Source organism: Leguminivora glycinivorella, chromosome 12 (genome assembly GCF_023078275.1).
Source record: "Leguminivora glycinivorella isolate SPB_JAAS2020 chromosome 12, LegGlyc_1.1, whole genome shotgun sequence".
NCBI classification, from domain to species: Eukaryota; Metazoa; Arthropoda; class Insecta; order Lepidoptera; family Tortricidae; genus Leguminivora; species Leguminivora glycinivorella.
The window spans coordinates 24,339,655-24,361,694 of NC_062982.1; the positions used below are offsets into that span (position 1 = coordinate 24,339,655).

The following is a 22,040-nucleotide window of genomic DNA, read 5'->3' on the forward strand; positions in this document are numbered from 1 at the left end:
TTCATTTAGTACCCAAGAAAGACAGGGGTTGGCGTCCTTGTGGCGATTACCGCGCACTCAACGCACGTACGATACCAGATCGATACCCGGTACGTAACATTGCAGATTTTTCACACAATCTTTACAATTGTAAAGTGTTGTGTCGCGCCCAAAGACATTCCTAAAACGGCCATAACAACACCTTTCGGGCTCTTCGAATTCCCGTTCATGAGTTTTGGATTACGTAATGCGGCTCAAACATTTCAACGTTTCATGGACGAGGTTTTGCAAGGGCTCAATTTTTGTTTTTCGTACATTGACGACGTTTTGGTAGCTTCCGCGAATGAAAAAGAGCATGAGGAACACTTGCGTTTAATCTTTAAGCGTTTTAGTGACCACGGGATTCTGCTTAACCCTAATAAATGTTTATTCGCTGTACCGGAAATAGAGTTTCTAGGCTATCTGGTTTCTTCTAAAGGTTCGAAACCCATTACCGAAAGAGTTAGGGCAATCCAAGATTTCTCAAAACCAAGAACATTTAGAGATCTAAGACGTTTTCTGGGTGCAATCAATTTTTATAGGCGTTTTATGCCCAATGCTGCAAAAGTACAGGCTCCTTTGCATGCGTTATTTTGTGGGACTTCCGTCAAAAGCAATAACGCTATAAATTGGACTCCTGAGCTGGAAAAAGCATTCGACGCATGTAAACAGATCATTGCTCGTGCAGCTCTGTTAGCCCATCCAGATCCCCGGGCTCCTTTAGCCATTGTCACTGACGCATCTGATTTTGCTATTGGGTCGGTTCTTCAACAGAAAGTTCAAGGTCACTGGCAACCGCTAGGTTTCTTTTCTAGGAAATTAAATGTAGCTCAAACTAAATACAGCGCCTATGACCGGGAACTATTGTCAATTTACGAATCAGTCAAGTATTTCCGTCACATGATAGAATTGAAACCATTTTTTATCATGACCGACCATAAACCTATAATATCAGCTTTTAAAAAATCATATGACTCATGCTCGCCTCGTCAGTTTAGGTACTTAGATTTTATTTCACAATTTACCACTGACATCAGGTACATCGCTGGCGAAGACAATGTCGTAGCCGACGCGCTCTCGAGAACCGACGCTATAACTAATACTACTAATGGTCTAGATTTAGATGTTTTAGCGGAATCTCAAGGCACGGATACAGAACTCCAAAAATTAATCGAAACCCGTTCATCTCTTAAACTTAAACAAATAATTTTTGGTAAAACTAAACTGTTCTGCGACGTATCCGGGCCCGTTAAACGACCGTACATAACGCCCGAACTTCGAAAAACAGTATTTGACTCTCTTCATCAGCTGAGTCACCCTAGTGCAAGAGCCACTATTAAGTTGGTAACTGAACGTTACGTTTGGCCGGGGGTCAGGAAAGACTGTCGCACATGGGCGCGAACTTGCATAGCTTGTCAAAAATCTAAAGTTTCTCGACACGTACATGCACCAGTTCATGAATTCAAGACACCTTCAGCGCGGTTTTCACATGTCCACTTGGATTTAATAGGTCCGTTGCCTAGCTCAGACGGATACAGGTACTGTTTTACCGCAGTTGATAGATTTCCTCGCTGGCCAGAAGCAGTACCGATAGTAGATATCACAGCGGAAAGCGTGGCTAAAGCGTTTATCACCTCATGGATAGCACGATTCGGTTGCCCTGATAGAGTGACTACGGACAGAGGCAGACAGTTTGAATCTCACTTGTTCCGTCAGATTTCGGCATTAACCGGCTTTAATCATTTGAAAACGACTGCATACCATCCAGCGGCGAACGGATTGGTTGAACGTTTTCATCGTCAGCTCAAAGGAGCAATAATGTGTCACGCAAACGATACATGGACGGAATCTCTTCCACTTGTACTGTTAGGAATTCGCAGTGCCTGGAAGGATGATTTATCCGCTTCTACCGCCGAACTCGTTTACGGGGAAACCCTTAAACTCCCTGGGGACTTTTTCAGCAGTAATCCAGCTGACGGTTCGGTTGACTATACAGACTTCTTATCAAGGTTACGCCTACATATTAGGAAATTGCAGCCGTCCGCTGTGACTCGCCATGGTACTGCAAAAGTTTTTATATTTAAGGATCTGTCGACTGTTTCGCACGTATTTGTGAGACAAGATCTAGTGCGCAGATCATTAGAGCCTCCTTACGCTGGTCCTTACCTAGTGTTGCAAAGAAATGATAAATATTTTGTCATAGACATTTTAGGAAAGGCCGTTTCTGTTTCTGTTGATAGAATAAAACCAGCGTACGTCTTGTCAGACGAACCAGGTAGTTCTAGTACTCCTCCAGTACCAGTTTCAACATCAGCACCCGCAATAGTTCCTCCTGCTCCTCCCGTCACCGAGCCTAGGAAGACTCGTTCTGGTCGTCAGGTTTGGTTTCCGTTACGTTATCGACCGTAAAGGTCTGGGGGAGGCTGATGTGGCGAACCTCTTTTGAATCTTTGGGTTAGCTTACCTCCGCCTACGAACGCAGGCCGCTAAGATAATTTTATATACCTCGATGTCAAAACTGACTTATGTTATTATAGATTTTTGATTTGTCAATAAAATACGTTCAAGTTATTTTGCTATTTATTTAATATAAATAGTAGTCCCACAATGTTAAAATATTTTTTTCGAAGTCAAAGTCAAAGCCTGGAAATAAAACATGTTAGATGTCATGATCTATACGTATACCTATAACAATATGCAATTAATTTTATCACAAATCTATTACACACACCTGTCGAAGTTCACAGTTGACGCGATATGCATAATATATACTATATACGTATATACTACCTACGATTTACTTTACTATGCATCCTCTTTGATACTTGTGTTTTGTTTGACAGACGACTGACATCTATTTCAAATAAAAACACTTGAGTAATAAGTTGTCAGTTCAGATGAAATATTACGCAATTTGTAACAAAATTTTAAAAGTGAAAGTGCGTGTGAAAGAATTAGTTAAAAGAAAGAAAGATGAACTTAATGATCAAATGGATGAAAGATTGTCGCAAGATTTTCAGACGAACATAAAGTTCTTCTGGAAATCCGTTCGCCTAGCCAGAGGTAAGAGTTCAGACTCTGAGCTAAAATCGGTGAAAGATTCGAATGGAAGTTTGCTGAATGGGGAAGAATGTATTCTAAAGAGATGGCAGGAGTATTTTGAAAGCTTGTTTGAAAGGGAGGAAGCAAATATGCTAACCTCAGGTTTGAATGGAAACTTATCAATGGATGAAATTAGCATGGATGAGATTGTGAAAGCATTGAAAGGTATGAAATCAGGTAAGGCTGCAGGATATGACAAGGTCTCCGCCGAGATGCTGAAGGCTGGACAGGGCATTGTAGCGAGTCAGTTGTATCGCCTTTTCAATTTGTGCTTCAGTACCGGCCGGGTACCTAAGGACTGGTGCAAGGCCGTCATCGTTCCTCTTTACAAGGGAAAAGGCTCACGACTGGACTGCAAAAACTACAGGGGCATTAGCTTACTCAGCATCGTCGGAAAACTGTATGCGAAAGTGTTGATTGAGAGAGTAGTGAGAGTAACCGACGAGAAAGTATGGGATGCACAGGCGGGATTTAGAAAGGGTATGGGATGTTCGGATCAAGTCTTTTCCTTACGATGCATAGCCGAAAAGTTTTTGGCCAAAGGTCAAAAGGTCTATTGCGCTTTCGTGGACTTGGAAAAGGCGTATGATAGAGTGATGAGGAATGAATTGTGGTCGGTAGTGTCCATGTATGGAGTAGGCAGTCAACTCGTTCAAGCACTGAAATCTCTTTATGAGGATTCCAGTGCTTGCGTGAGAATAAACGGGTCATACACTGAGTGGTTTAGCATCGAAAAGGGTGTTAGACAGGGATGTGTAGCGCCGCCGTGGCTGTTTAATTTATTCATGGATAGTTGTTTGCAAGATCTGAAAGATTATGATTGTGGGTTGAGAATGGAAGGGTTACTGGTCAAATGTCTCCTATATGCCGATGACCTAGTATTACTTGCGTCGTCGGCCGAGGAGTTACAACTGATGGTAACAAGAGTGCATGCATCCTTCGAGAGGAAAGGAATGAGAATGAATGTCAGTAAGACGAAAGTAATGGTATTTGAAAGAGATGAGATTATGACAGATTGCGAAATTGAGATCGATAATGAAAGTTTGGAACAAGTGAAAGAGTTTGTGTATTTGGGAACGTTGTTTACAAGGGACGGTAAACATGGAAAAGATATTGAAAGGAGAGTGAATGCTGGGAATAGAGTGAATGGAGCACTAAACGCTTTTATGGGCAGCCAGAAAGTGTCGCAAAAAGCACGTCTGGCGGTGCATAGAGGAGTTTTGGTGCCTACACTTATGTATGGTAGTGAAAGTTGGGTGTGGGAGAAAAGACTTCAAAGTCAAGTGAATGCCGTAGAAATGAGAGCGTTAAGAAGCATGGCTGGTGTAAAGTTGAGTGATAGGATCAGAAATAGCGTGATAAGAGAGAAGTGTGGAGTGGATGTAGATGTGGTGACAAAGATTGAGATAGGTATGTTAAGGTGGTTTGGGCATGTAGAGAGGATGGATGAGAGGAGATTAACGAAGAAAGTATATGAAAAAGGAGTGGAAGGGTCAGTTGGTAGTGGAAGACCTAGGCGAACTTTTCTTGATCAAATCGGGGAAATATTGCAAAGAGGCCAGGTCAGAAGTACTCGAAACCGACGAGCGTGTATGAGAAATGTTATGAAAGTGTGTGAAGCGAAAGTGGTTTGTCAGGATCGTAGTAAATGGAAATCCGTGATCTCTGCCTACCCCTCTGGGAAACAGGCGTGATTGTATGTATGTATGTATGTATTTTAAAATGAATAATTTTACGACTTGCGAAATTAAATCCTGGTTAGAGCCGTATCAGGAATTAAAATATGATGAATAAAAGTCTAGTATATTTTGCTCTTTATGTGATGTTCATTTCTAAGCCGGAAAAAAGTATTTATTGCTAACCATATTAAAAGTGTATCCCATCAAAAAAACTGTGGTGAATATAGCTTGTTGTTGGATTGGATAGAGATATTGTTGTTAGATATTTTATTTCCAGGCTTTGACTTTGACTTCGAAAAAAATTGTTTAACATAATGGCGACTCTGCGGATGACAGAACCATAGCGAGCATCCAAAAGTCCCAAGCCTATTCATAGCCCATTAGGTAACTATGAATTGAGCTGAATACATCTGGAATTTGGACCCGTGATCTACTGGTTTGTCACTACCGACAGGGTAGGAAGTAGAAAAAATACTAGTTTGAGCAGTTTACCTGTGTCCCGCCCAGATCGCCAGTTCAAGCGCCCGTGTCTGTGTTTATATGCCCTCGCTCGCTTGGTCCGGATTTTTCACTGCACTCCAATGGCGCGCTTTAAATGTGATCGCAGTTCGAACCGGGAAACACATCAACGCGGTTTGCTGTTGACACCCAGTTATCAGTGAGATAACGCTTTACATTATGACAGATTCTTTCACAGGTACTACATTTGAAAAGCTTTTCATTTTGGGCTAAAAAGATTTACAATAAACACAACGATATAATGCTTATTGTGTCCGTAGTTGAAAACTAGACCTATTTGGCCATTTTTGTCAAAATCTGACACCATGAATCGTCGTGAAAGTAAATCGGCTCATAAGCCTGGTTAAATAGACAGCGTCCTCGTTGCGTCAGCTTCGTTAAGGCTTATTGAGGACGTTGTCGCGCGTGTAGAGTGTCATTATGCTAACTATGCGCCGTAAAACTCAACTAACGCCGTCAATAGCGGGAAATAGGGAAATAGGACGCGGACGAGGGCGAAATGACGGGCAAATGGCTCCTAATACTGGTGATAGGCAAGACACGAGACATTAGCTCACTATTGGTAAATAATATGGTACGGGTATGTGTCTTTACTTTTTCTTTAAAACCGGCCAAGAGCGTATCGGGCTACGCTCAATGTAGGGTTCCGTAGTTTTCCGTATTTTTCTCAAAAACTACTGAACCTATCAAGTTCAAAACAATTTTCCTAGAAAGTCTTTATAAAGTTCTACTTTTGTGATTTTTTTCATATTTTTTAAACATATGGTTCAAAAGTTAGAGAGGAGTAGGGGACGCACTTTTTTTTCCTTTAGGAGCGATTATTTCCGAAAATAGTAATATTATCAAAAAACGATCTTAGTAAACCCTTATTCATTTTTAAATACCTATCAAACAATATATCACACGTTGGGGTTGAAATGAAAAAAAATATCAGCCCCCACTTTACATGTAGGGGGGGTACCCTAATAAAACATTTTTTTTCCATTTTTTATTTTTGCACTTTGTTGGCGTGATTGATATACATATTCGTACAAAATTTCATCTTTCTAGTGCTAACGGTTACTGAGATTATCCGCGGACGGACGGACGGACGGACAGACAGACATGGCGAAACTATAAGGGTTCCTAGTTGACTACGGAACCCTAAAAATGGTTGGTTCATAAAAGTATCTAGTACAAAATAAATGTTTTGAATTTAAAGTGATAGAGCCAATTGTTTTATTTTAAAATGTGATAAAACGTGCTGTAATCAAAAATGCGGTTGTTTCAGTCGATCCCCAATCGGTAATAGAGTGCACATCAAAAAGGTCATTATACAAAAAGGTCGACGTGACACGTTGCCAGCTACTTTAGCAACCTATACAAATGTAATATACTTATGTATTTCATTATAATATTTTATTTTATTTTATTTTATTGATTCAAAAAAATTACACAGCATTACAGCGGACTAATACACTGTGAAATTGATAACAGACAGTATTTATACAACTAGGTACATAATACAATCTAAAAAGGTAAAAAAAGAAAAACACAGATAAACTAATACAAGACAGAAGATTTACGTTTATCCATTATCTCACAAAACTTCATGCATTCTGTACACAGATCCAACCAACCACTTGCAAATACATCACATTCCGGTGCTGATGCGAGTAGCGCATTAATATACCGTAGAGCGCGGACAAGTGGTGATTGGCCATGGGATACAGTACGGGTTTTAGGCACTTCTAAAAGTTGACTACTTCGTGGTCTGAAATTCAATTGGGCCTTAGCTATAGATGGAACGAACAGGCGTACAACCTGTGCAACCAATTCCGGGCAGTCCGAGTTTCCTCGTAAGACATTACACGCAGTAGTCAAGAGTCCATAGTTGCGCCTTACCTCTAAGGAATTAAACCCTAATACTCCAAGTAGGAATTTTGATGGGTACAAATATTCCTTCTTGTATAAAAATCGCAGAAAGGCTTTCTGAATTTTTTCCAGCAAGAGTATGTACTTCTCCTCATGCGGGCTCCAGATAACCGATGATGCCTCGAGTTTACTCCGGACTAACGCAGTGTACACTAATTTGATAATTCTAACCTGATCAAAATCTCGTGCATTTCGAACCACAAACCCTAACCTCCGGTAGACATTAGTTGCCAGCGTTTTCATATGTTCATGAAAGTTAAGCTGCATGTCAAGAATGACTCCTAAGTCCCGAACAGACTGGACTCGAGTAATGGGATCAGGACCTAGTAGGTATTGAGCGAAAATAGGGCTATTGGCACGGCTGAAAGTCATCACGGAGCACTTGGAGTTATTGAAAAGGAACTTGTTCTTAATGCTCCACTGATGAACACGATCAATATCTTCCTGTAACGATGCGCAGTCGGACAATTGTTGCACTCCATAAATTAGCTTTAAGTCGTCTGCGTAAAGTAAACATCTCGCATGTTTAGGGATAGCAGCTAAGTCCGTTATCTGTTCCCTGACTGACTCCGGAACGCGTGTGGTAGGGTTTCGATACGAAGCATCCGTGCTGCACATACTGCTGTCGATCGCGCAGATAATTGGCAAATAACCGGAGCAGCTTCGGCGAGAAACCAATACTACACAGCTTGCTCAATAATATGTCGTTATCTACGCGATCGAAAGCCTTCCTGAAGTCAAAGTACAGCACGTCAACTTGAATTCCCATATCTAAATGCTCAGAGACGGAGTCAACCAGAGTTAATAGGTTCGTCTCTACAGATCGCTTGGGCCTGAAACCGTGATGAGAATCGCAAAGGTAAGGCTTCACTTGAGGAGCGACAAGTCTGTTTACAATTGACTCAAACACCTTTGCAATTGAACATAGGATGGCTATGGGGCGGTAATTCTCAACATTGGACGTCTCACTCGATTTAGGAATAGGGCGCACTCGTGTGATTTTCCATTGACACGGATACTCTCCAGAGCTGAGAATCAAGTTAAAAATATGAAGTAGTGGACCAGTTAGCCATTCCCTACACCCCTTAATGACAAACGCGGGTATGCCATCAGGGCCAGGAGAACTCTGAGGTTTTAAGTGAGCTATACCAATTTGTAAGTCATGTAGTGATATTTCATTTATGTTCACAAAGTTTGCATTACATGTTAAGTCATTTTGGATGATGTTTTTATAGTCGAGGAGAGGTTCAGATGGAAGAAAAACACTTGAAAAAAAGTTTGAAAAGGCCTGGGCTGCTTCAGCCCCTTCGTGCATCTATATAGGTACACAGAAGTTTCAATTCTACATGACCATATTGTAAAGAGCAGTGCTCATCTCTTATGTTCATAGCATTTCATTTACATCCACCTAATACACTTAGAAAGATCTCATTGCGTTTTAACGATAAGAAAATGCTTGAACTAAATGGTTTTTGTCGCTAATCTCGCAAAGGAGTCTGGAATACTAAGAAGACTAAAATACTAAAAGGCTGAACTGGTAAAAAGGCTCCGAGTTGAACGTGGCAATTATTGAGAGCGGTCCTTTGAATATAGATCTAATGAAGTTAATGCTAATGCATTTTTATGCAGCTGTAATGCGACTGCAGAAAGTCTTTTTATTTGGATTACCTTTTCTTCTTCAGTATTTATAATGTAGGAAGTGCATGTGAAAGTCCGTCAGCACGGAACATATATGTAAGTATTAGTAATAGAGCTAGCTGTCTAAAAGCATTATGTTGTAATAAGTGTAGTTGTAGGAGAGTTTTTCGTAGTTGAAATTTGGCGTCAAGTTTTTCAAGTAAAATTCAAGTAATAGACATAATATTATAATGAAGACTTTAAACGTAATGCCAACAGTCATTATTTCCTCTAATGAGTACACGACTGTAAGCCCAGCAACATCCCTAAAGCCTAATCTGATCCGACTCGTCGGCGACTCGCGTCTCTTTCGTTACTAACTTATCGTAAAAATTGGACATTTCGGGAATTCGTTATGAAAGCCAGAGAAGTTCGGCATTAAGAGGCCATCGAGCGAAGCCGGTTTACGCAAACTTAAATTAACCAAAGCCACTTAGGATCCGTGCCGCTGCTGTAAGGCCCGATAAAAATTCTAAATGCGTAAAAGTTATATTCTCCTCTGTTTTTCTAATTTACATCTTCATCAACAGGCAAATCATTTGACTATACAATCTCACCCGATGGAAAGTGCCTATGCAGTCTACAATACAATTTGATTGTTAAATGATTACTTTCCAGCAAAAGGTGCTTATTTGTATGTTTTGTACGAATTATGATTGCATAGAGTGTAGAGGAATTGACTAATTCTTAACTATTTAAATGTAGTATTGGAACTATATGTACACGAGTAGTCAAATTTTATTTGTTTCTATACAGTCGTAGAGGAAATCCGCAATGTGCCTTGTATCATTCGACACAGAGCGTGAACGATTCAACTCTTGGCTCAAGGCCTAGTTCTGTTTACAGTAGTTTAATACAAAGTGTACCAATTTTCGTAACTGGATCGGGCCACATACGGAATGGAGAATAAGCTCTCAATCTTTTATATGTATTTGCGGAGAGTTATCGATTTTCACTCAAGCGTTCAAATTGAATTGCTGAAAGTAGGTAATTATTCATTTTATTCTGAAATAGATCTGAAATTCAGTAAAACATTCAATTCAGGAATTCGTATTTTAATTCATCGCCACCCGTTTCAAATTTCCTTTTTTCCGCACTTGTACCGTAATGTCCTATTATGATGTGATACGTTATTGTCAGCTTAGTATCAAAAGCAAATTTTAAAGACTAGAAGGCCGCAAGTGACTCAGATAGACAATAAATAAGACAAAGGAACACCCGCGACCTCGCCACCATTAATTAGTATCGCTCGACGATAACTCGACGCCTCTTGTGTCTGCTTGACGACGGTCGGCGCTGGCTTCCTAGCGACATGATATACTCCCTCTTAATTAACCATATATTGGCTTAAGGACGTGTCGCTAAGGGCGAAGGGTCTTGCTTCTGAGATGTGTAACGGTTTTGAGTGTCGCATTCATTCCAAAGAAAAGCGACAGGCGAGAATAGTATTTTAATGTAGGTACCATTTCCTTAAACAAGCTATTTAATTACCAATGCTTGATCATTGCAGGATTTCTGGGGTTTCTAGAGTTATAACATAGATCCTGGTTATATGAAAGGACAACTTTAGAAATAGAAATAGAAATGTTTATTTGCTAGAATACGTCACAATTTAGGTCTTAAAAAATAGATACAGAATCAGTATTCTGTCGACATAAAGCCAACATGCAAAGTGTTTGTATATTACATTCCGTAATAACGGTACATCAGTAGCCTTACCATGACTTTTTTGAATTAAAAAATACGTTACGTTTTCAGTGAGAGTTACAGAAAATGTATGGAAAAACTGAATAGCGCTCCAAGCGGAAACGCTCACGTACTAAAATTTTCATTTTATTAACGTGTTTACTCCGAGTTTTCAATACGTTCCTAACTTTACAGCTTAGGCGCTCTCTTTCTGATTGTATGAAGTCAATAGAACCAGAACTATTTGACAGTCTCTAGTGAAAACTCAATACTTTACGTGAGTAATTATTGACAGTCACTAGCGTAAAAGTAAACCACCAATTCACTGTGATGTGTCATTACTGTCAAATTGTATAACAATCCCACAACATTTTCTCGATTATATTTGCAATTTTAAATACAATTATGACTAATATGTATTAATTTATAATATTACGTGAAATTCAAGAACAGCTTAAATGTAGCAGTTAGTCAGTAGTTCGATAAAAAGATAAACCAGTGATGAAACCAGTGTTTGATACTTTTACAAAGGTAATGAGTTATATTTATTCATCATTTTGTACTGTTTAGCTACAGTTGTGATGATTATATTGGTTGCTTTCAGAAAAAGAAGATATTATTGAAAACAATATTTCCATGCCAGCCGTATGGTATTCAGCAAACCCAACGTAGAAGATTGTTCAAATTGATAAGGAATGAGGCAGTTAAGAATCAACTGATTACCTACAGCAGCAGGCAGTACCAATTCATGGGCATGTTAGTTCCTCAATGCACAATACTTGTACCTGTAGTCACCATAACACCATATCTCGTGGGTATATATTAGAAGTGAACCAAAGGAAAAAACTTCAAAAAAATTATCCTATTACTGAAATAAAGTATCTCATTCTGTGACTTTGTTTATTTTGTAATATTCTTGAGTAACAGGCTAAGTATTTAATAAATTGATGTGAAACGAAAACTAAAAACCTAAAATTCAGCGTTTTCGTACATATCAAACATCAATTACAACGACATCGACATAGGTAACGACAAAGTCTAAGGTAAGGTATAGAACTTTTGAAGGCGATAAGCCATTATGGGGTGTATATGAAGATTATAATTTGGTACAAAAGTGAGTAGAAAAAGCATTTTGAAACAAGTAAAAATTGTATCTAATTTTTTGGCAGGGCACGTAGCCAAATGCACAAACGATTATGATAACATCGTTATCGTAGCTTAGCTATCTCTATCACTTTTCCGTATTGACATGACAGAGCTAGACTGAATTTCGATCGGCGTTTAGCGCATAGATTTAAAGTCCATGGTTCAGCGTCAACGATTGACATTTCAGCTAAGTCCTAGTGTCAAAGTTGACAAAGCTAATTTTTATTTGTATTTATTAGGAGCATTGGCAACTTGGCAATCAGCACAAACATACAATATTTAATACAACATACAGCAGAAGAAACAATTACAGGAATAAAAATTACTTTGTTAATCATAAAAGTAATATTGCACATATTGAAATGCTAAACTTATGACTATTTAGTAACTACACAATACAATGTTTTATGAATGAAAAGAAGTATTTTTGAACAATTACAAATTATTTACAAAGCGCCAATAGTGTGCATAATAAATTCATAAATTATAGGGTTTATGCCTACAGCCTTCAAGTTCATTTCCCGGTTCTTTGCTTGGCGGAAAATCCCAACAAACCCTAATAGGGATAGGGGTAGGGTTAGGGATAGGGATAGGGGTAATCGGTCGGCAATCGGTAATTGTAAGCGATAATGCGAGAAAGTACTTTTTACCCACCGACAATAGTGCTCAGATACGGAGCTATGTGAGTTCTGTTGTACAATATGTAATTTCCTCAGTGTATATAGAATACATACCTACTCGTACCTACTACCTACGCTGTGGTTGCTGTGTAACATTTGTACAACCACTGCAAGCATTTCTTTTTTAAAAACAATAGTAATATGAGTAATTGAAAAAAACGCAGACAAACGTCTGCATAGAAACCTACGGATCCAAATGAAAATTTTATTATTTGTATATGTTTGAAAAAGAATTCTTTTAGTAAGCGAGCGAAACCGCGGGCAAAAGCTAATTCTATGTACCCTTTTTCTGTAAAAAATATTCCTATTTCTTTACTACTCAAGAACATCACAAATAAACAAAGTCAATTAATGAAATACTTTATTTTAGTAACAGGATTATTTTTTGGAGTTGAGGTTTTTTCCTTTATTGGAGCACTTCTATACATATACCTGTGATGATCATGGCCAATAATACCATTAAGTGCATCGCGGAACAAAAACACCTATAAATTGGTACTGCTCCCCTCTTCTGCTGCCCTAAGGTTTTGAGTAGCGTAACTGCCAGAGTGCCACAGTATTAATATCAATTGAACCATCTTCCATGTTGACTGAATACCATACGAGTTTGTTCGGAAATATTGATTTCAATCATAGCTTCCGTGATCTTTCTGAAACCAAAAACTGATTTGAGCATTATAATCATCTCAATTGTAAATAGTACAATATGATGGCCAAAAATAACTCATTACCTTATTTGATTTGTTCACTGGTTTATCTTTTTATTCAATTTTAGCTAATCTTGAATTTCACGTAATATTATAAATTAATGCAATATGTTAGTCATAATTTTATTTAAAACTGCAAATATAATTGTGAAAATTCCGTGTGATTTTTGTATAACTTGACAGAAATGTCACGTCAGAATGACTTTGCCTATGGTTTGAGGCCTACTACCGAATACCGAAGTTATCGACATGTGGACATGAGTCTCTTTTACTCTTATCAGTATAAAGTGAAAGAGGAAGAATCCCTCAGTGCGTATGTTTCGAAATTTGCAGTAGACCCTATATTGACAGATTTCGATAGGTAAATTACATTTACTTATGATTTTAGTTCCATCGCGTAAACACCAGAGGCGTAGCATTCGCCTATAGTTCTTTCTCCGTTTATTGATAAACTTAGAAAGGGATAGAAGCAGCTTCTTTGGCGTGAAGTTAGGCACAATATATTGTAAGCAAACGTAAACTCACTTACTTTCTGAGTAAAGTAATACGGCTCTCACTTGGGCAGCCCATGGTAACGGTACAGGTACATGCATATCATGCATATTTAGGAATGGAACATTGGAAATGGTGGGGAAGGGGTTGAGGTGGTACAAGTCTCCTGTAAGGTACAGCTTGCGGTGGCAGTCCTTTATGTACCTGTCAGATAGGAGAGCCTCCTCATGGCGGGGAAGGGATGGTTGCCCGAGGTGTCAAGCTGGTAGACCTCGCCCCGGATGCGATACAACTAGAGGTGGCAGTCCTGTGTGTACCTGTCAGGAAGGAGAGCCTCCTCATGGCGGGGAAGGGATGGTTGCCCGAGGTGTCAAGCTGGTAGACCTCGCCCCGGATGCGATACAGCTAGCGGTGGCAGTCCTGTGTGTACCTGTCAGGAAGGAGAGCCTCCTCATGGCGGGGAAGGGATGGTTGCCCGAGGTGTCAAGCTGGTAGACCTCGCCTCGGATGCGATACAGCTAGCGGTGGCAGTCCTGTGTGTACCTGTCAGGAAGGAGAGCCTCCTCATGGCGGGGAAGGGATGGTTGCCCGAGGTGTCAAGCTGGTAGACCTCGCCCCGGATGCGATACAGCTAGCGGTGGCAGTCCTGTGTGTACCTGTCAGGAAGGAGAGCCTCCTCATGGCGGGGAAGGGATGGTTGCCCGAGGTGTCGAGCAGGTCCAGCTGGTAGACCTCGCCGCGGATGCGGTACAGCTTGCGGTGGAAGTCCTCGATGGTGGGCGTGTACGAGTCCTCGAACTTGGTGCCGAGGAAGCGCGCCACCAGCGACGTTTTGCCTACGCGGGCTGATCTGGGGAAGAGCGAATTTAATGAGAAAATTATAAATAAAAGCTTCTGAAATAAAAATGACAGTTTTATTTTGCATCTCCTTTTTTTTGAAAGTTCCATTATCAGGTTAACTGGTTCGTTTTAAATATGTTTGAAACTATGCTTGTGTAACATAGGTCGTGTCATTAAAAGTGTCACGCAAATTTTTCAAATATGTAACCTCTAGGTATTTACATGTACGACCACACACGCGTCTTCACGAACGATAAGTATCCATAAAGCCACAGTCATCTGCTTACATTTTCATCATACATGCACATCCCACTTTAAAGGCCATTAAGGATTACGTCGTCGCCGATAAAGGCACGAACATAGTTGCCGCAACCTACACTGAACACAGAAGCCAATTCAGGCACTCTCATTCTTCAACTACTTATTATTTTGATCTTTTTCCTGAAGGTCGCTTACGCGGATTGGTTCATACAAAATGAAATGAAAGTCGTAAGCTCGTAAGTTAAGCGCGCAGATAGCAATTAAAATGGTTTTATAAGATGAACATAATTTAACTGAATAATAGAAACATACACTGCGGGATTTAATTATTCTAAATCATTAAAAATGCTAACCCTGGAAAGTTGCTTTAAAATAACTAGCAGCTTTTAGTATTCTTGACACCATAAATTTACATCACAAACATCGCCTCTTATCAAAACCAATTCTATACCACAATTTATATCACCATAACCGGGCTATACTAGTTGCCGCCAGCAACACTGTAGACACCTGGGGCTTCGCATTGAATAGCAGAGGCTCCCCGCTCTCCCCAGTGTATTGCTGGTTTTAGCTTCCAGGATCAAGGCATACTAAGTAGTCGACATTTCGGTTGAGCTGACTCTTTCCGATGCCACTTATGCAAAGCCTTTTTATAAATAAAATAAATAAAATAAAAATTATTTATTTTCAGATAACTATGATCCATATATTGTTAGTTAAAAAGAACACTAAAAAACTATATTAGTAAACTACTAACTAAAATTAAAATTAAATTAAAATTACAATTAAATTATTTTTGGGCGTGAGACATGTAGGTCGGTATATCGGCGAAGAATATCCGAATCCCACCTCTCTGCTATCATTTTCAGAATACTATTTGAGCTCGTCCTCATCCGTAACACCACTGATGCCGTCTTCTTCCGCACTATAGCATAAAAGTCATCTACACTAGCATCGGCAAACATTCCAGAGGCACTACAGAATCGAGGAAGCCCAAACAGCATTCTGAAAATGTTATTATATTGGATACGCAGGGCGCTATAGGTCTTCAGCCTGAAACTGGCCCACACAGCCACAGCCACAGCCTTATAGCACGGAGATTGAAAAGAATAAAGGTTTTTGTCGAAACTACTACAAAGGTTGTAGGTAAATGTAGGTACTTTTCATATCCGTGCCAAATGTGTATCTGAGTAGGCAACCTTTTAGAAGAACCTTTTGATAATCATCATTTACTTACCATTTGCGCCGGCCGTAGCTTGAGAAATTAGGGTAAGTTAGAGAGACTTTCAAGCGTCTGGTAAAAGTTACGGCCGGCGGAAGTGGTCAGGAAATGATGATTATCCAATCCTTACATTCTTTTCTAACAAATATATAAAAAATCAGCCTTGAGAATTTATGGAAAGTTAGTGTTTTAATGAATTGGCCGCGGTTAATATGCAAACATTAAATGCCGATACGTAACTCTACTTTATCCCAAAGTTTCATCCTTGAGAAAATCCTCCGGGCTCTTAGTACAATACTAGGCTAGCCATGTAGATATTTGTGTAAAATTACGTAAGAAAATTTAAAAGATCTTTAATTTTCCCAAAAGATAAGCGCAGACTTTTTAATACTACTTCAAAAGAAGCAACACAAACATCCTTTTAATATGAATTTAGAATCTGGGAGCGAGCGAGGTCCTCCCCAAGTCGGCCCGGCATCAACGCGCAATTAAACATCTCATCGAATTAAGGTGTTCTGTCAACAACTGGCCCCTTACCACGAGCACCCCGGAGCTATTTCCTTGAATTTATATTAGTTGATTGATTGGCTGGTTTGAAGTTAGGATTTCAGGATGAATACGACAATAAATAAAATGTGGGGAAATTACGCTAATAATTTATAATAAGTATATTAGTACCTGTACCTATACTTTGTGCCTATTTGCTAAACTTTATGACTATGATTGTAAAATATTTCGCTTACATTCGCTAAAGGAACCACATTCAAATGTGGGGATTGGCAAGCAAGTAATGCTCAAGAACACTTTTTAATGAATCGACTGTCACGTAAAATGAAACTATTAAGATTAAAGTTGTCTTTCTGTCGCCTATCATTATGTCTTCACGGAAAACCGACGGCCAAAGTGATATTTTGTGCACATTACCGCACAGCGCGCAAGCTGCGAGACGCAAGTGAGTTTGTGAGGTCGTTCTCGTTAGCGGACCGGCCGGAAACTCGTGGTAAGGGCACTAAACTTGTGCACTATTTGTTTAGGATCCGCCAAGTTTTTAGCACCGGCTGAATGTTTACAGGAAAAACCGGCCAAGAGCGTGTCGGGCCACGCTCAGTGTAGGGTTCCGTAGTTTTCCGTATTTGTCTCAAAAACCACTAAACCTATCAAGTTCAAAACAATTTTCCTAGAAAGTCTTTATAATGTTCTACTTTTGTGATTTTTTCATATTTTTTAAACATATGGTTCAAAAGTTAGAGGGGGGGGACGCACTTTTTTTTTCTTTAGGAGCGATTATTTCCGAAAATATTAATATTATCAAAAAACGATCTTAGTAAACCCTTATTCATTTTTAAATACCTATCCAACAATATATCATACGTTGGGGTTGGAATGAAAAAAAATATCAGCCCCCACTTTACATGTAGGGGGGGTACCCTAATAAAACATTTTTTTCCATTTTTTATTTTTGCACTTTGTTGGCGTGATTGATATACATATTGGTACCAAATTTCAGCTTTCTAGTGCTAACGGTTACTGAGATTATCCGCGGACGGACGGACGGACGGACGGACGGACGGACGGACGGACGGACAGACAGACAGACTTGGCGAAACTATAAGGGTTCCTAGTTGACTACAGAACCCTAAAAACAGGAATCTCAATAAGTTTTGTCAAATGTGATTTAATATGGGAATTATATAGTCTTTTAGCTAAGTAATTAATGCATATTTTGCACAGTTTGCTGAGTTTGCGCTCTCTCGCAGATAGGTACCAGACGTAATAACCTGTGTAGTGTAGGTACAATGATGTGCTTACCACTTTAAAAATATAAATATTTTTAAAGAACCATAATTATGTATTGTACTCGTAATCTGTTGAGAACACCTGTAGCCTGTAGTCAAGGTCTCTGAGAAATTCTAATTATAGCTTTTAATAAGGAACCCTTCACGTTCGCGTCGGTATCGTTAAATATTGATTCATCCGATAATCCGATCCGGACCGAATCAGCTCACGATATTAATTTCGCTATTTAAGTACAAACTTATTAATAATTGAGAAGGTATACAAATCATACATTTACGACTATGAATGGAAGAATTAAACGTAAGTAATACACACGTATCTTGCGTCTCGATCAAATTTCTCAATCACGGTGAAATAACCTGATTTAAATACAGAAAATAAACAATTTCATCATCCCTTTGAGCTTCTAAACTTCTCATACAATTATTAGAGTTGCAGCTGTTGCAGGTGCAAAGTGTTCCAAAGTAACCCGAAGGAGATGCAAATGTCCTGCAAATATTTGTAGTCGTGCCGCCGCGGGGGCGCGGGCGGGGGCGGGGGAGGGAGAGCGGGGGCGGAACCCAACAGTGGGGTAAACTTTTCCCACCGGATATTACGGACTGTACGGACTGTACCTGACTGTACTCATGGTACTCCCTATACAGGGTGGCCCATTCAAATCGGTCAGTATGGGAAAGTCTAAAACTGTAAGACATACGAAGATTTGTTCTTAGGAACCATGTCACCGATTTTGATAAAAAGAAAAACTGCATTCATACAATTAAAAAAAAAAGTGTACCCAGCTGGGGAATCGAACCCGGTTGTTTTGAAAAAATAAACTTACACTATTTCTATTCAGATATCGTTTGTGTAGGTCTTAAGCAGTAAATATCTCTAAGAAACATAATGTCTAAAATGAATAAAATGCATTTTTTTCACATACTTTAATTTATCATAGTAGGTGTTCAAAGTGACCACCGTCTTTTTCAATACAATATTCAACACGTCTAGGTAACGATCTTACTATTGCATTTTGTATCTTCATGTGGTGAATCTGCGTTAAAGTTGACTCTATGGCTACTTTTAGGTCTTCAACGGTGTTATAGCTATTTTTGTACACTGTTCTAAAGTGAACTTGCTTAATATTGTAACGGTGGTCACTTTGAACACCTACTATGATAAATTAAAGTATGTGAAAAAAAATGCATTTTATTCATTTTAGACATTATGTTTTACACACTACACACACACACTTTTTTTTTTAATTGTATGAATGCAGTTTTTCTTTTTATCAAAATCGGTGACATGGTTCCTAAGAACAAATCTTCGTATGTCTTACAGTTTCAGACTTTCCCATACTGACCGATTTGAATGGGCCACCCTGTATAATGTATATTGGCTTTACCAAAAACTAATAATTATTGAATATGTTTGGTTGCAAATGAACAATTCTACAACAAATTAGGTCATACTTTTTTCAATAAAAGGTGTTATCTCGGCATTGACTTCGTTGAATTGAACAAGTAAGCTGTCTCGCGGAATGTTTAAGTAATAAATATGTATACGCTGTGTACGTCAAGATATTGTTTATTAAATTTGTTTTAGAAGATTTAGACTTTAAACTGCAATAAATGATTTCCTTCATTCATTACAAATAAATCGAAAATTTCACAACATGCTAGCGGAGCGTATGAATACACAGTCAATTTCCCTCTAAACTTCATTACGTGCAAACCAAGTCATTAACTGAAGCGTCCTATTACAAACAGACCTCTTCTAAATTCAGCCAATCTAACCGACCAGTGCACTTTGACCCCACTACCTTACTCGTATTTTTTTTTCAGCGTAAGCCCCTCCTTCCCTCCTCTTAAAAGTACCTATTGTTTATTTTATGCAGAGGTTAGGTAGATAGTGTAGGTACTATTATTGTCATTATTCATCAACTTTTTACAAAAATTATATTAAATTAAAATTACATTTCTTCTGCAAATTTGAGCCACAGACGTGGACTGACCGCTCTAAATAACAGAAACAAAGAAGACTTTTGTCTAATAGACTGGGTTTTAAGCCGAGCAAAATCACCTCAATTTTGCCTTAATGCCACGGTTATTATCTACTTATGTATACAGGATGGCTAGGTGGTGTGTACCTACGCGACGGCAATTAGCCCGCATCTCGAGGCGAGGGCTGCAGGCTGCAGCGCTGGCGGCGGAGGCAGCGGCGAAATTGCCGCGCTCCGCAACACAAATTAGACGCCAACAACCGAGCCCTCACTACGCTCGCCACCATTACTGACGCGAGTGACGCGCCCAAGGACATTTTACTACATTCCCAATTGGCACTTTTCATATACAGGATGTAACATTAATGCTGGTGATCCATTTAAGAGCATAACCGCGGTATCGAATAGCGGTTACGAATACCACTTCCTTTTTTTAAAATAAACACCATGAAAATTAAAGGTACTATAGAAGGTAATGTATAAGCCGTAGGATCTTCGGCAATTATGTTACATAGTGTATTATTATATTTTATTGTCCCTGTATTTAAGTAATCAAATTTCTCTATGCGTTTCACGAATAGAAGCTTCTTTTGAACACCCGTGTCTATGAAGAATTTCGTCAATTTCGTTTAAAATTTCAACAACTTGCACATCTGTACTCTGTAGCCAAAATAAGTCTACTATCTTGAGATTCAAAATAAAATAATAGATTCTTACAGTGACTCCTAATTATTACTATTTGGAATAGTAAGTAATTACGAGTCCTGCAAAATAAGAATATCTACATCTACAGTAACTGTACGACTATGTATTCTACAATATGTTTTTAATAAATAAATAAACTTAATAAAACAATCATTTTTATATCATATTTGACGATGTCGCCCAATTAATAAAACACAGATTTTCAAATAAGAGTAGATAATTTTATATCATGCAAACCAAAACCGCTGTACTACTAATATGTATTCTGTGGCTGTATCGTATCGTATACTCTAGGTACTCGTACGAGTAGGTATGTTAACATCAAAAGCCGACTTTGACCGTGTAATGTTTATTTTCATCAAATATTATCTGTGACTAGAGTTGTGTAATAAACATATCGGTACCAATTCAATATTTGGTTTTTCATATCGCTACTTTGATTGCAGTATTTTAAATTATAATTATTGTTTGATTAAATAAACTTGATTATTAAAAACATTAAATCCTCATATTATGTGCAGGTTTTCATAAGTGAAATCACAATGAAGTAAAAGGGGGATAAAAACTGGCTTAGGGAGATCCTAAACAAGTTGGGATAGCTGGTGTTTCTAGTGTTACCCGATGCTTGGTATTGGTACTGCTTCGAGAGCCTAAAACCATGGACTTTCAATAGGGACTGAGCTCACACTTTTTTTGCCATACTAAATTGAACTTTATCACTGGTGCAGAAAGGCGTTCTTGTCAGACTAGCAAAAGTTTGTCCACATGAGAGGGTCAAAGTTGGGGCTGGTGTCCCTCTCGCACGTGTGACCATGACCAGTGTTAAAGAGATTACTATAGTAGTAGTATTTTTACCTGTATAATAACAAAGTTTGCAAACTTCTTAAATTATTATTGAATAGAATAGAATAGAATAGAGAATTTATTTGCATACCACATACGATACATATGTATTACATACATGGACCCTGATAAGGGCATAGCAAAGTACAAATGTGTCACTTAGGTACTAACTAATACTAATAATTATACAGTTTGCTTATTTATAATATTTATGATCAGGGGCCTGTTGCATAACAATTTACAACTCATATTACAAGCGGTAGTCCCCCTCCAATTCATTTTATAAGAAAGAGAGTTCCGCTTGTAATACAAGTTGTAAATTGTTATGCAACAGGCCCCAGATGTACTATAAAATTACATTGCATCATCATCTAATTTTGCCCAGAACATGCAAGTTGTGGAATGAGCTACCTTCTGAGGTGTTCCCCTTGCGCTATGACATGGGGTTCTTCAAGAAGCAGGTATTTAGGGTTCTTAAAGGTCGGCAACGCATAGGTGACTCCCCTGATGTTGCTTATGTCCATGGGCGGCGATGACTGCTTTCCATCAGGCGGCTCGTCTGCTCGTTTGCTGCCTATTTCATAAAAAAATAAAAAAAATAAAAATCTGCTATTTTGTAGTAACATTTATCCACCAGTATAGATTTAAGTCGGCTTATAAAGACTGAGTCTAGTTTTTCAGTTTTTAAGTGTGTGGGGATTTTATTATAAATATTGATAGCTCTGTACCTAATATGTTCCGTTTTTAAATATTTCTAATTTAGGTTCTGGT

General features: G+C 38.8%; 1 protein-coding gene across 2 annotated transcripts in view; it reads right to left on the bottom strand.

The window, feature by feature from the left end:
• The window catches only part of LOC125231668 (GTP-binding protein Rhes), a 114,942-nt gene that overhangs the window by 22,824 nt on the left and 70,078 nt on the right, over window positions 1-22,040 (bottom strand). For both annotated transcript variants that reach the window (XM_048137172.1, XM_048137173.1), the window contains exon 3: window positions 14,277-14,470. In XM_048137172.1, coding sequence (XP_047993129.1) covers window positions 14,277-14,470 — 194 coding nt within the window. The remainder of the gene's footprint in view (window positions 1-14,276; window positions 14,471-22,040) is intronic.